Consider the following 16,109-nt stretch of genomic DNA (forward strand, 5'->3'; position numbering starts at 1 on the left):
CTGTTCCAATTTCTTAGTCATTTACTTATCTGTTCATTATTCCGTTCTGATCCATTGTTTCTAACTTACTTGCAATTCCAGTTCTTGTTTTGTGAATCTGGGAGTTTCTTTTTCCCCTACAAACATTTCCAATCTCTATCTTCTTAGATGTTTCTCAGCTGGGGTGAAAAGTTATATAGGTATTCCCAGAATCAACATTTATCACCTATCTACAGGATTGCTGGGGTTTCAGAGGCGGCACCCCCACAGATCGCAACAACAGGGGTCCCGTACCCCAACTCCTCCTCCCTGCTTGACCGCAGTGACCTTGAATTGAGCAGAGGTTAAGATGTGCCCTGCTTCTCTATTCAATGACTATGGGATTGATGGAAACAGATAAGCGCTGTACTCCGCTCATTCTGTCAGTCCCATAGACTTGGAATGAAGCGGCACTGCACATGCTCGTCTGCCACTCCAATCAAAGTCATTCTTGCTGCGGTCATACAATAATGAGAAAAGGGGGGCTCGGGCCAATGGTGGATAGGTGATAAATGTTGATTCTTGGAATACCTCTTTAAAGTCCATTGAGAACCATTCTGCAGTGTGTATGAGCAGGGGTGTACATAGGGGAGAGGAAACCCCATAGCAAAAATCAAAACCGAGCCCCATTAAGGTACTGGACTTTGTTGCACAGGGCAGAAAGGCCTGGTGTTTTTGCCCATGCCTTCTACATGGCCGTTGAGCCAATTCCCCACCCTCTGTTTACAAGTAATGCAGCTCCCCTGTATTGGGGGGACCTTCACAGGTCTCTCTACCCAATAGGAATGGGAATTGGAACAACCACGCCTGGGCCCCCTCTTCCACAGGCCTCAGTGCAACCGCATGGCCTACCTCTATGGTACGTATGCCCTTGTGTATGAGACCCTGACCCTGTATGAGACCCTAAATGATTTCTTCTATTGTTCATTTTATTATATTGGTAAGCCAATAATGTACTTCGAGCTCAGTTTTGAATTGCCTCCGCTTTGAAGGTCAACTTTGATGGATCTTATCTTGAATGAAGAGATGAATATTATACATTCACAATAATTCCAAAAGGTTCCCAAGGTCTTCCTCTCAGCTGTAGTGTACGACATATTCCAGAGTATTACTCCACTACTTTCTCCTCACTTTTGTGCACAGCTTTTACCAAGAAGCCAAAATCTTCAGAGGTTCTTGTGGGAGATTCCATTACTTTTGAGGCTGAGATTGAGAAAGCTGGTCTTAAGGTGAAGTGGCAAAAAAATAATGCAGACATCGCCGCTAGTGACAAGTACATCATCAAGGCTGATAGCAAAAGCCACTCATTGACCATCAACAATGCCAGTGCTGAGGATGAAGTCGCCTACGCCATTATTGCTGGAACCTCAAAGGTGAAGTTTGAACTCAAAGTGAAGAAACCAGGTAAGAACTAGACATCCCACATCCATTTCTTCTGCATTTTTAACATTATACTCTGAATATGTAAAATGATCCATTCCATCAAAGTATAAAGTTCTGTTGTCTGCATTGTCTATTCTTTCACTATGTTAGATATCTAAGACATATCTACATATAGGCAAATTAGGAAAGTGCAATAGGGCATTATATAAATGGATCTATGGTAATTTTAGCTTGTTTTATTATTCAATGTTCATGTAAACTTTTTAGGTATGATATTTGCAAATTTTTTCTTTCTAACCATCTGATTTTCACCATGTAAATTGTGGAGTAAGGGCACTTTGGGGGGCACAATTCTTAATTTGGAATGTATTCACACACAGACCCAAGGCATCACCAACAAAAAATTGTAATCCTTCCGCAACCAACTTACTGTTATAACATGCACTTTTTTTTGCACGGACATCCTTATCCCATGTCAATCCTGAGAGATCACCATGATAAAAGGTTCACATCTGCGTTAAAGCTTCCGGTAAAACCATGGACACCCCAACAGAAAGTCAATGGGTTCCGTCAGCTACCAGTGGTGTCCGTGGTGCAACGGCACTTCCAGTTATTCCCTTGTTCTGCTCCTCTGATGGAGCAGAACAACAGACCCATGAACGCAGGTGTGAACATAGCCGTACAACAACATCCACTGACATTCTACTCACATATAACCTCCTAACTGCTGACAGTGGAGAAGGGGGTCAATGTGGAGTTGTGGAACTGGTGTGTTATACTTTACTATTAGGGTGGCACTATGGGTACTAGTTGGTGGTTGGCATTATGGCGACTACTATGAGTACCATCAGTATTGACTTGAGTGTATGACAAGGAGCGGTTTAAATGGTGTGACCAGAGGATTCTAGGGTAGGACTTACAGCTACAAACAAACTCGTTATGGCATGTTGCAAGTTCGCCTTGTACCATCTCCTTTTTTACATCTCTAAACAACCTGGTAATCAAGTTATTAGTAAGATACGTTTTTTTTTAGGATGCTGACATAACTACTAAAATTTAAGTCAAGTAAGTAAGCTGAGCAAGACCTCTGTCTTCAGAGAAGGGGTTATCGTCATGAGGCAACCCCTTTTGAGACACTTTCGGTAAAAGTTACACACCATGATCTGGAAAGAATTGTTCTATTTCTTGTCCTCATCGATCAATGGTCTTTTGTTTTTTCTGTGGTTAGTACTCTATTGATGTATGCTTCCTTTCCAATAACTATCTTCTGATGTAGTGCTGGAACGTGATGTTCATTAGAAGACTTCATCCTAGAAGAGCTGGGCCTTTCGGCATGGATGTCTTTGTACTTGCCTTACCCATCCAACCCGCTCCTCCAGGAATTGTTAGTCTGTCATAGCAGCTAACGGTCCTTCTAGTATTGGAAGATTTTCTCTCTTTGATAAAGGTTATGTAGGATCCATTTAGTCTTCTACTCCCATAGCAAGAACACAGCTGCTTATTAAGGGAAAATGCTAACGCAAAACATGAACCTGGATTAAAACATTAAGGGCTCATTCAGACGAGCGTGTAACTCGTGCGTGTGACGGCTGTTAAAACAACGGCCGTCACATGGACACATGTATTTAAATGGGGCCGCTGTTTCAACTGAGCATGTGAAGGGTCTGTGGGAAAAATAAGATTTCCTATTTTCTTGCGTTTTCACGCATCCCTCCATAGGCTCTAGTCTATGAGGGATCCGTGATAACGCGTCCCGCATGGGTACACCTCAGGCGTGAAAAATTTCAGTTTTTCATGTCCGAGGTTGCACACGCTCGTCTGAATGTAGCCTAAGATGGGCAATAGAGATTTTATACTGGTCTATCCCAGTGGTAAAAAATATATCATAAATATGCTCTGAAGTTTCTAAATCTTGAATTTACTGGAGGAGAAGACCTTGCGACTGGACATTGAAGACTTGACAGCCCTGTTCTTGGCATTAGTGGTGGACCCAGCTTTTGGATTCCATTACTTTTAACCGTTTTACAGCATTCATTGTTTGTTTTTTTTTTTTTCATTTTAAAGCCACCACTCCTGAAAATGTTCAGACCCGTTTTGCTGTATTGTTCTCTGCTCCACCAGTACCAGGAAATATGATGCGTTCTACTCTATAGTCTATTCAACAACACATAAGCCCTGATCTTGGAATAAACTTAAATTCCAAATTATAAGTCCTACATCACTCAGTGGGCAAACAGTCCTAAGAAAAACCTGTGCCTGATAATTCTATTAACATTGGATAAATATCTGACATCAGGGGATGCCGTGTTCGTGGTCCCAAGAAGTCCCTCTGCCCCATATGAGGATACCAGTACTATAAATTTCACATAATAGTTGGGGGGGGGGAGCAAATTTTGCATTGGAGCCCAGGAGCCTCAAATTACACCTCTGTCTGACATATTAGTAAATTCCATTGGTCGTGAGCCACTAATGACTTCTATCGGTCTATATGTGCACCCATCTACTGCCCACATTGAGTGGTGTCTTTGTGGATACAAGTGTCAAACCATGAACAACTGACTGTAGTCTGTGCTTTTACTCACAGTATTTTTTTTTTTTATTAAAAAAATTTCAGAACTTTAAGCGTCAATTTTTTTTTTCCGAAATGTGTTGTTCACTTTTCAGTGTGGTGCACATAAGTAACCGTGTTATCACGCGAGTCCTCTGTTGTGAAAATCTTGTCGAAAATGTACATGAGATTTCACATCAAACAGAAAACTACCAAATTAACTAAATACCCCTTTATTGTCAGAAAAGCAAGAAAAGTTAGTCCTCCAGATCGGCTGGAGAAGAGAGACCCATTATAGATTATGCAACGGTGACTAAGGACAGGTGGACAAATGAGGGCAAAAGGTGGAGGTCAACTTATTTTTCAGGAACTGAACACATCAACCCAAAAAGTTGCTGGCTCCATCAGAATCTTGAAGTTCCTCTTTTGCACAATATTCCTTTTACTTTCTGTGCTATTAATACATCGATGAGCTTAGAAACCTTCCTTAAATTCTGCAGACTATTACTCTGTTCTAACTTCCTCTTTCTTTACCGATACCAAAGATATATTTCACATCGCATCTCATGTTTAGGTATTACCGGGAAATAGAACATATTTAGCTCCAACTTCGTGGGCCTAGTTAGTGAACTGTAAACCAGTCAATATAACTTACAGGGTTTATGTTCCTGCTATTCCCTTTTTAACTGCAATACTATCCTGCGACAGATTATAAGAAAAGTAACATTTAGGATGGTGTGTTTATGACCCATGCCAATCTTTAGCTCCTGTGCAGCTGTCAAGGAGGCGTAGGATGACTTCTCTCCGATGTCTTCATCCGGAGTAACGTGTATGTAACGTGTAACATTTGGCATCCCCAGAACGAGAAGTTTCTGTATCTGGGTTGGCGCATTGGAAGGACTGTTATCCAAAGGGACCATATTTTGTCACATGGTATCTGGGCAGCCTATGTGAAGATATATGGTTATATATATAACCATGTTCACATTTAAAAGAGGTTGTCTGGTTTAGGAAACCAGTTTCTCATACCTTAGGATATGCTGAGTTAATAGATGAGAGTTCCTCATTTGGGATGTCCATTAATTAGCTACAAAATGTGTCTATGGGGAAATTAAGATTTGCTGGAAGGTTTTCCCCCAGATTAGGCCCCATGCACACAACCGTGTTTTCATAAATCCCGAAATACTGTCCGGAAATATGGATCCGTAGTCATCCGAATTTTATCCGTATATACAGAAGTGTCTGTAAATACAGTCCTTTGTGCATCCGTATATACGGATCTGTAAAAAAAAAAAAAAAGGGAGGCTGCAAATGTTATCACCATCATGTTGCACAGCAACACTTCCGTAAATATGGACGGTTGGCGGATGCACATCCGTAGCCTTCCGTATTTATGGAAGCGCCCATAGGCTTCTATGGGACAGTCCGTGCGGTAATTACGGATAAGAATAGGACAGGTCCTATCATTTTTTTAGCATGGACACCCATCTGTAAAAATACTGAAAGGTGTCCATGGCCAATAGAAATTAAACGGTCCGTAATTTATGGAATGTAATTACGTATGAAATATACAGTTGTGTGCATGGGGCCTTACAGCTGATTTGTGGGGGTACCAGCAGCAGCACCGCATTTAATAAACTTATTTTCGCTGCACAATTCTAACCAAAAGGGATTTTCAAAGTGGACGACGCCTGTTCATGTTTGAAGCGCATACGTTCCATTGAGAGAGCCCGTGTGGCTGCTATAGGGCCATTGTAGAAGGGGGATGGATCAGGTTTAGTTGGTGTACAGGACGCCCCTCAACAGAGGAAGTGCATTTTTAGTTGTGGGGAATTGGTCCAAAGATCATAGAAAGGGTACAGGGAGGGGAAGCAAATACCCAGGCTCTCCTGTCCTGGGTGGCAAAACCCGGTCACATAGTGGGAGGCCCAGTTTGGTTCTTGCTATGGGGCAGTTTTTCGACCGGAATGTCCTCTGTTTAAAACTGCACATAAAAATAAACGAAAAACGTTTTATATTTACGTAGTCATAGCAATGCGTCCCTCTGCAGGCCGGCCTCCTTGGATGACGTTTCATCCCATGTGACCGCTGCAGCCTGTCACTGGCTGCAATGGTCACATGGGATGAAACATCTCAGGACGCAGGCATGGATGAAGAAACACAGAATTCTGGGTAAGTATAAGATTTTTATAATGAGTTAGGTTTTTTGCGGCTGAATTGCAGGTTTTCCACCACATAAAAAGCAACATCTGCGATTTGTTGCGGGTTTTACCTCCCCATTGAATTCAATGGGGAAAACCTGCATCACCAAAGCAGTGATTACGCAAATAAAATTGACATGTTGCGAGATAAAAAAAAAAACGCACCGCATGTCAATTTCTGAGCAGTTTTTCCACTTATCATTTAGGCAGCGTGTGGATGAGATTTGTTCAAATCTCATCCACTTTGCTGCTACTGTATTATGCTGCGGATTTTCCAAAACGAAATCCGTTGCTGAAAATCCGCAGCTAATCCGCTTTGTGTTCACATGCCCTTATAGTGTGTGTTGTGCCTACTTCAGTGGATGATGGCACGTGGCCCTGAACACTAAAATTGGGAATACTGGATAAGGGAATTTTATTTAGATGTTTTAAATCTGCAGTGTTTACGCTAAGTATAAACTTAGACTTAGGTAAATTAGACGATGGTGGATCAAGACGGCGCGCCTCGGGCTCTTTAATGATCAGGTGATTCCAGGTTCCAGCTCTTTCATACTAATTTCTTATAGTGGGGCAACCGTCTTAGGGTCTCACAATCATCTAGACATTGATAATCTGCCTGTTGCTTGCAACTTCTTCAAAATGTATACAAGCCAGGATCTACTTCTAATGCATCTGCATGGGTTTGACTGACCTTGATGTAGGGTCACACTATAGATTTGCATGGTAACTCACTAACTTGCAATGTGTCTGCAATCTTTCATTAATTATGATCCATCATTTATACTCAAAGCCGTAGCAATTTATTATACATTAATTAGCCATCTATTATATTCTATGGCATGCAGACCCATTAGGCTTAGGGTATGTGCACACACACTAATTACGTCCGTAATTGACGGACGTATTTCGGCCTCAAGTACCGGTCCGACCACAGTGCAGGGAGCCGGGCTCCTAGCATCATACTTATGTACGACGCTAGGAGTCCCTGCCTCTCCGTGGAACTACTGTCCCGTACTGAAAACATGATTACAGTACGGGACAGTTGTCCTGCAGCGAGGCAGGGACTCCTAGCATCGTACATAAGTATGATGCTAGGAGCCCGGCTCCCTGCACTGAGTTCGGTCCGGGACTTGCGGCCGAAATACGTCCGTCAATTACGGACGTAATTAGTGTGTGTGCACATACCCTTAGATGTAATTGTATGTGACCCTAAAACTTTATATATTGTAGATGCAGAAACATTTTATCCAGCAAACTAACTAAAATTTCTATAAATAACTGCAGAAGAAGCCAAGGAGGCTCCAGCTCCTGCCCCTCCTGCTCCAGAAGCACCAGCTGTGGGGGAAGAGAAAAAAGATGCCGCGCCTGCAGAAGGTAATTATAACTTTTTACACTATTATATATATATATATATCACACACACACACACACACACACACACACACACACACACACACGCGTGGAAAGTTGGGATAATTCTAAGCACATTCTGAATAAACCATTAAAGTTCCTTCAAAAAGTTTCGGCCAGGCAACCATTGGGTCCTTCTATATAGTTACATAGTAGTTAGACATAACTTTTTTAAACCATACTATCAAGTTTATCCAGGAAAGGGGCGCGGATATGGAAGAAAAGAAGGAAGGAGTTAAAATCACCCTTTTGGCTCAGGAAGGAAAAAAGGCAAAAAAAAGTGTAACCCATGAGCAATCTGCCCTTAAAGGTGATACTTTCTGATGCCAAGTGGCGATCACCCTGGATCAACATTTAAAATACAACCTAGGTTTAAACAAGTAATCCCAGCCGACTCCAGGTGTACTGGAGGGGTATTCCCAGTATCGACAAATATCACCATGGGACCCCCATCGATCACAAAGCTGGGTCCTGAACCCCCTGTTTCCCCCTCACTGCTTGACCGCAGTAAGGAAGACATTGAATGGAGTGGTGGTCGAGCATGCACGTTATCGCTCTATTTAAAATCTATGAGAATGCCAGAAACAGTCGAGTACAGCGCTCGGCTGTTCCCGTCAGTCCCATAGACATTGATGAAGCAGCTGAGAACATGCCCACCACTACATTTACGTTTTTCCTCCCTGCCCCCTGCAGTGAGGGATTCAGGACTCTTGTTTTCACAATAGGTAGGGGTTCCAGCAATGGGGCCGCCAGTTATCAGACCATTATCACCTATCCTGTGGATAGTTGATAATTGTCGATTCTGGTACAACCCATTTAAGTGTCATAGTCACATTGGGCCTCTAATCTACTTCACCCTTAGACTTGCTAAGCATATAGTATTTTTACCTATATCACCATGAGCCCCTCAAGCCCATTTGGCCTTGGTGTCGCTCAGGTTTGCCTTTTACCTGGTCTAACCCTGCCAGCAATCCATATATCTAGCTTTTGAGTCAGTCTCTGAAATTGAAGAATCATCAGAAAATTTGCTGCTAATCCAGCCTGATGCTAATCTTTTAGGAATTTCAATACAATTTCTATTCAAATGTTGATCCAACCCATTCAAAGATTTATGGTTGTGTGATAATCTCTTTACAATCTCACAGCTCCTGCGCCGCCGCCCCCAGAGGCTCCCAAGGATGAAATTGGACTGTTCTTGGAGAGACCGGTTGATGGAGATGTCACTGTTGGTCAGTATTTTAAGATGAATGCCTTAGAATTTTGGGCAGATTTTCTAAGTAAAATGCACCAGATTTCTGGCACAAGTTGCGCCAAAAAAGTCTAGTAAATGATTACGCCGTATTTATTATGTGTTTACGACACTTTTTGCATCTTTCCCAACAGTTTTGAAAGTGGCTTGGCTAAGATGAGTCAAATGTAATAACGGTGTGCTCCATTTTTCGGCCGCACAGTTGCAATTGGGATAAATTTCACGCAGTTTATGCCTGTCTGGTCTAGTTTCATCGCGTTTTAATTTAGCACCGTATTAATAAATCTGCCCCATTGAATTTATCATTCATACTTCTTTTTCTCATACTTTAGGTGCAAACATAAAATTCACAGCAAGGGTTAATGGTGCTAACCTGATGAAGAAACCAGTGGCAAAATGGTTCAAGGGCAAATGGATGGACCTGTCCAGCAAAGTGGGCAAACATCTTCAGATCGCTGAAACATATGACCGCAACAATAAGGTAATGAGAGATATGGACAGTAGAAAATAGAGGGGTTTACATTTTATAGATAGATACCGTATATATATATATATATATATATATATATATATATATATATATATATATATATATATACTTAAAGGCTATGTACACCTTCGAAAGCGGTTCTTTTTTAAATAAAACGGTCAATCAGTGTGTTTTGTTCAACTTTATAATTAAGTTTTATTAAAAGTTTTTACACTTTGAGACACAGCTGCTTTGTATCCTGCATACAGAGCAGCTGTATTGTGCGCTAAGACCTGAATCCGTCAGGTCCGCGGAACTGACGAGTTCAGTGTCAGCGGGTCCTGCGCATCTCTGATGCAGGATCCACCTGTTATCCATCATGATCGATAGCAGCTCGATCTTGTGTGTCAGAGACACGCAGAATCCACTAAGGGTATTTTGACACGTCTTATTTTCAGCTGTTTTTCGGGCCGAAAAATGGCTGAAAATACGGAAGCTGAACACATCCAAACATCTGGCCATTGATTTCAATGGGAAAAACTGCGTTTCGTTCCCACTTGGCGTTTTTTTTCCGCGGCCGTTTTTGGAGCCGTTTTTCATTGGCTCAATAAAAAAACAGCTTCAAAAACGGCCGCCAAAAAAGTTTGCAGTTTAAAAAAACAGCTGAAAATCGGAGGCTATTTTCCCTTAAAAACTTCTCCGTATTTTACAGCCGTTTTTTGTTAGCGTGTGAACATACCCTAACACTGAACCTGTCAGTCCTGCGGATCTAAAGCTTTGTTCACACGCTAAAGTAAAAACGGCTGTAAAATACGGAGCTGTTTTCAAGGGAAAACAGCCTCTGATTTTCAGCCATTTGTAAAGCATCAAACGTTTTTTGATGCGTTTTTGGGATCTGTTTTTCTATTGAGACAATGAAAAACGGCTCCAAAAATTGCTCAAGAAGTGACATACACTTTTTTTTACGGGGCATTTTTTTACGCGCCGTTTTTTTCAAACAGTTGCGTAAAAAAACGCCCCGTCTGAACGAAACGCCGTTTTTCTCATTGAAATCAATGGGCAGATGTTTGGAGGAGTTCTGCTTTTGTTTTTCGAGGCGTTTGAAAACACAGCGTGTGAACATGTTCTGAGAATTGACTATTCTTATCAAAATAATATCGAGGAGTCATCTGAATAAATTAAAATCGCACGGCCTTTTATTCTCGTTAACGAGGAGACAAAAACAGCAGATCAAGTCATCTCTATGCCTTTTGTCTCCTCGTTAACGAGAATAAAAGGGCGCGCTATTTTAATTCATTCAGATGACTCCTCAATATTATTTTGATAAGAATAGTAAATTCTAATTTTCTCAGTTCCCGTTGATAGGCATTTTTAAATCCCAGGGGCCAAGAAGCCTAATTTCGTCCATATATACATCTCTCATACAAACTATGCTGGTTGCCTCACTTCCGCCTGGGAAGGACAAGCGGCAGGCCCAAGTATCTGATTTGACAGATGGTGATTGGGAAGAGATACTTTCTTCTCCACTTACCGTATCACTGGCCGCTAACAATAAAATGATACAGCTATCGATTATTCATCAAAGTTACCTTACACCCATGAGGATGTACAAAATGGGAAGATACCCGAGTACAGAATGCCATAGGTGCCGCTATCCCAGATCGGACTTCTGGCATATGATATGGGCTTGCCAGCATGTTTATTCTTTTTGGAGGGAGGTGGTGGAGGTAGTGCAAGGGGTGCTACAGGGTCCGGTTCCACATACCCCACAGTTGTTTGGAATTTTACCTGAAGCCCAATGGACATACCATACTAGCATCTTCCTTAGAAAAGTGCTGTTTATGGCGCGGAAAACAATTGCAATGCGATGGATGGACCCTAGACCACCCAGGTTATCCAAATGGAAATCTTTAGTCAACTCCATTCTCACCTATGGAAAAGTTAATTATAGACGCAGAGGTTGTGTAGACAAATTTCAAAGGATCTGGGGAAGTTGGTGTGGATCTCCGCTTACTAATTATGGTCCGCATAGATACTTAGATCTGAGAGACTCCACACTGCAGGGATAATAATGTGTCTATTTTATTATGTTTTGCGTCATGTATACTCCCGGTTTATATTGTACAATAGTCCATATGTGTGTAATTTTTTCCGAATTTGAGACGGTCGATAATGGGCATGTCCAAAACGTTATTCAGTGTACCTGTATTTATGTTTTTATTCTGATTCTTCAATGTGATCACTATGTCTTCGGTAATATTTGCTGTGAATTGTATACATTTGTACTGTATTTCTAAATAAAACGAGTTTTACAAAAAGAATAGTAAATTCTCCGAACATTTTGGTTCTTCGAGCCGGAAGTACGTGTATGTTTAACCTAAAAACTTTAAAGTAAGACAATTGGCAAGACAGAGGTCCGTACCCAGTGAATAGTTTATCGTACCCTTTATCTATGATCTTCACAATTTTCCAACCTTCTAAAGAAATAACTAACATTAATTCAGATTTAGTCTGGACAGGACATTTAAAGTATTGCAGTTGCTGGAAGACCCTTTTTAATATTTCTAACAACCCTAAAACTCAAGAATATTACAAAGAATACTACACCCAGAATAATCAATGTAAATCCTTCTGGACAGTGTGCGTCAAGCCACTTCAGATTGGATTTACATTGATTATTCTGGGTGTAGTATTCTATGCAAGGGGTCCCAGAGGCAGGACAACTTTATTTTCCAACAAAGCAAACGTTTTTAGCCTTGCCATAGTAGTAAAGAGCCCCCCCCCCCTTGTACAAGGTGTGCTCCAAATTCTCATTGCGATTAGTGCCTTTGCATTGTCCCACATGCACTTTTCTCAGATACAGTGAGTAAATACTTAAATAATAGTAGTAATGACACCAGCGCAGTGTTCCATTGATCAGTACGATTGTCTTAAATACCATAGACCAAGCGATTATCATTGCGTGTGAGGCCGGCTTTACTGTCCAGATATATTCACTCTCGGTTGCATTTTCTTTCAGATTTACACTTTCGAGATCCAAATTATCAAGGCAAAGACCACTTATGCCGGAGGATACAGGTGTGAGGTATCCAGTAAAGACAAATTTGACAGCTGCAACTTTAATTTAAATGTGCAAGGTAAATAACAACTGTAAAAATACCTTAATAATACAAATACATAGAAAATACTAATACAAAGAAAAAACTGAAAAATAAAACTGTCGTTAAAATTCTGAAAATTATTCATTTTGGGTGAAATTGACCCAAAACAGATACTTTCCTTTACAAAAAAAACCTGCAAGATTTACCATGGTATCTCACTCTTTCTTGCTTCTGTTGGGTTTAGAATTAGGGTATGTTCACACTACAGCGTCCGTAACGGCCGAAATTCCGGGGCTGTTTTCAGGAGAAAACAGCCCCGTCATTTCAGCCGTAACGGCATGTGCAGGCGCTTGAACGCTGCGTCCAATACGGACGTAACTGGCGCTTCTTGTCATTGGAGTCAATGAATAACGGCTCCAATTACGTCCCAAGAAGTGACAGGTACTTCTTTGACGCGGGCGTCTTTTTTACGCCCTGCCTTTTGACAGCGGGGCGTAAAAAAAATGACCGTCTGAACAGAACATCGTAAGACCCATTAAAATGAATGGGCAGATGTTTGCCGACGATATTGAGGCGCATTTTCGGACGTAATTCGGGGCTAAAGCGCCCGAATTACGTCCGTAAATAGTGTGTGTGAACATACCCTTACAATTCAGAAGAAGAAAAATCTTGTGACGTGTAAACTAGATGTGATGTCGCTAGGGACAACATGCGCCTATAGGGAGGGAATTCTAGATATTTTTATCTTTTTATAGTGGTTGTTCATTTTTAACAACCAAGGAGATTAAATTTTTCTCTTTTCTCCATCCAGAGGTCGCCAACACCGGGGACATTGATATCCGCTCCGCATTCAAACGCACGTAAGTCTCTATATAAAGTAAGGCTTCCCTATATTGCTGCATCTCAGAAGTTGGACAATTTATTAAGGCCTTTATCCTGAAAATGTATGTGTGATCCAGAAGGGCCTCATGCACGTGACCGTTACCATTGATTGTTTTGCTCCATAGTGACACTAATGCAGATGTGAGGATGCTATAAAACAGGTCCCCCATATATCATCTTTTTGGAGCCCCCATAGTATTAGGGCTTATTCAGATGAACGTGATATACGTCCGTGCAACACGCGTGATTTTCACGCGCCTCGCACGGACCTATGTTCGTCAATGGGGCCATTCAGACAGTCAGTGATTTTTACGCAGTGTGTCCGCTGCGTAAAACTCACGACATGTCCTATATTTGTGCGTTTCTCGCGCATCACGCACCCATTGAAGTCAATGGGTGCGTGAAAATCCTCCGTGTGACGCGCGTGATTCACGCAACAGCTGTAAAAACTATGAATGAAAACAGAAAAGCACCACGTGCTTTTCTGTTTACAAACATACAAACCGTGTCATAATGATGGCGGCTGCGCGAAAATCACGCAGCCTCGCATCATAAGAGGGTGATACACGGAGCTGTTACGTACCTTTTGCGCGCGCAAAATGCTGTTTTTTGCGCGCGCAAAACACACACGCTCGTGTAAATCCGGCCTAACATAGAGGGCGTAAGACATTTTTTAATTTTTGAGTTTTATTACCCTTTAAAGGGTTTCTCCAGGATATAACTTTGATTACCTATACCTAGAATGGGCCATCAATATATGACATGTAGAGGTTTAAGCTGTCAGTAGAAAGAAGCAGTTGCGGCGTTCTCCATGTGGCTGGGTCTGGTTCTAGTTCACATGAATGACGGTGAACTGCAGTACCAGGAACAGCCACATGGAAATGGATGGTGTTACTGCAGATGGATGGGGTCCGGGTGGTCAGACCCCTACTCATCACATATTGATGGCCTACAGATAATTGGAAATGTGATTAGTTAACTATTTATTAAATGTTAATCAGCTATAAATCCTACATATTGTAATATTGGACTTGTCATGCATGTTTGTATTGTTTGCAATATTAAATTAGTGAATAGATGTCTAAAACTTGTCTAAAACACCCAGGAGCTTAGTAGGACCAGCAAGAAGGAGGACATCCAGTGCCAGGTAGCTAAGGTTTGCTCCAGCAATTTTCATAAACATCCCAATGACGGTCTTCCTAATAGGACATCAATAAATCTGTTCTTCTATTAAAGTTGATACTTGGCGGACTGATCCTTATGAATTATGATTGGAGGAAATCCCAGCATGCATTTCTACCAATAGTCCGTCAGATGAAAGACGTTCCAGTGGTTGGACCTTCTAATACTGTTTCATATCTATGGCCACATTTAGGAAAAGTGGGATTCCACAGATTCAATGTCATTCTTTGAATACAATCATGCGTTGTTTGTACAAAGATGGTGCATTAATTTGATTTTCACACTCATGTCCTACAAACCCATGTGTCTACCACCCAAAATGTAATGACTGGTTTGGAATTGCCACCTCTGAGGAAAAATGGTTATGGTAACATTGGTTATAGTTCAGTGGCGGACACAGACTGCAAAAGGCCCCTGTGCAGATAATGTGCCAGGGCCCCCCCCCCCCCCCCACCCCGCAAACTTCTCATGGCCAACGGTCCGCTTTCAGCTGCATCGCTGGGTCTCCTAAGTGACCCAACAATGCAGCACTAGCAGCCGGGGCGTCACTAAGGCTGGGTTCACACACACACTATTTACGGACGTAATTTGGGCGTTTTAGCATTGAATTACATCCGAAAATGCGGCTCAAAAGCGTCGGAAAACATCTGCCCATTCATTTGAATGGGTCTTACGATGTTCTGTGCCGATGGTCATTTTTTTTTACGCGCCGCTGTCGAAAGGCGGCGCGTAAAAAACTGCCTGTCACTTCTTCAGATGTAAATGGAGCCGTTTTCCATGGACTCCATGGAAAACCAGCTTCAATTACTTCCGTAGTGGACGCAGCAAAAGACGCCTGCACATGCCATTACGGCTGAAATTACGGTGCTGTTTTCTCCTGAAAACAGCACAGTAATTTCAGCCGTAACAGACGCTGCCGTGTGAACATACCCTCAGGGCTTAAAATGTCCGGGAAATAGCCCCAATACATATGTGTCCGCCCCAAAAAAAAGTGTGTGTATAGGAGACAGCATAGCATATCTATAGCACTACGACCCTATAAACTATGGATAGGATTAGATACAGTGGCTGAGCAGACAGTATCACACATGATAGGATTAGATACAGTGGCTCAGAAGGCAGTATCACACATGATAGGATTAGATACACAGCTCAGCAGACAGTATCACACATGATAGGATTAGATACAGTGGCCCAGCAGACAGTATCACACATGATAGGATTAGATACAGTGGCTCAGCAGACAGTACCACACATGATAGGATTAGATACAGTGGCTCAGCAGACAGTACCACACATGATAGGATTAGATACAGTGGCTCAGCAGACAGTATCACACATGATAGGATTAGATACAGTGGCTCAGCAGACAGTACCACACATTATAGGATTAGATACAGTGGCTCAGCAGACAGTATCACACATGATAGGATTAGATACAGTGGCTCAGCAGACAGTATCACACATGATCGGATTAGATATAGGGCCCAGCACAGTATCATACATGATTGGATTAGATACACAGCTCAGCAGACTGTATCACACATGATAGGATTAGATACAGGGCCCAGCTCGCTGACATTGCGGCTCCAGCGCTGGACCCAGGAAAGGTAAGAATAATAATTTTGCTTCTTTATGTGTTACTGATTATTTTTGTGTGTTTGTG

At 41.9% G+C, this 16,109-nt stretch overlaps 1 protein-coding gene across 1 annotated transcript in view; it reads left to right on the forward strand.

Moving 5' to 3' along the window:
- The first annotated feature begins 861 nt into the window (after nt 1-861).
- The window catches only part of MYBPC3 (myosin binding protein C3), a 90,987-nt gene continuing 75,739 nt past the window's right edge, over nt 862-16,109 (forward strand). The window contains exons 1-7 of the mRNA XM_075836769.1: nt 862-877; nt 1,162-1,422; nt 7,435-7,524; nt 8,706-8,789; nt 9,142-9,290; nt 12,298-12,415; nt 13,191-13,239. Coding sequence (XP_075692884.1) covers nt 862-877; nt 1,162-1,422; nt 7,435-7,524; nt 8,706-8,789; nt 9,142-9,290; nt 12,298-12,415; nt 13,191-13,239 — 767 coding nt within the window. The remainder of the gene's footprint in view (nt 878-1,161; nt 1,423-7,434; nt 7,525-8,705; nt 8,790-9,141; nt 9,291-12,297; nt 12,416-13,190; nt 13,240-16,109) is intronic.

Source organism: Rhinoderma darwinii, chromosome 9 (genome assembly GCF_050947455.1).
Source record: "Rhinoderma darwinii isolate aRhiDar2 chromosome 9, aRhiDar2.hap1, whole genome shotgun sequence".
Taxonomy (NCBI): domain Eukaryota; kingdom Metazoa; phylum Chordata; class Amphibia; order Anura; family Rhinodermatidae; genus Rhinoderma; species Rhinoderma darwinii.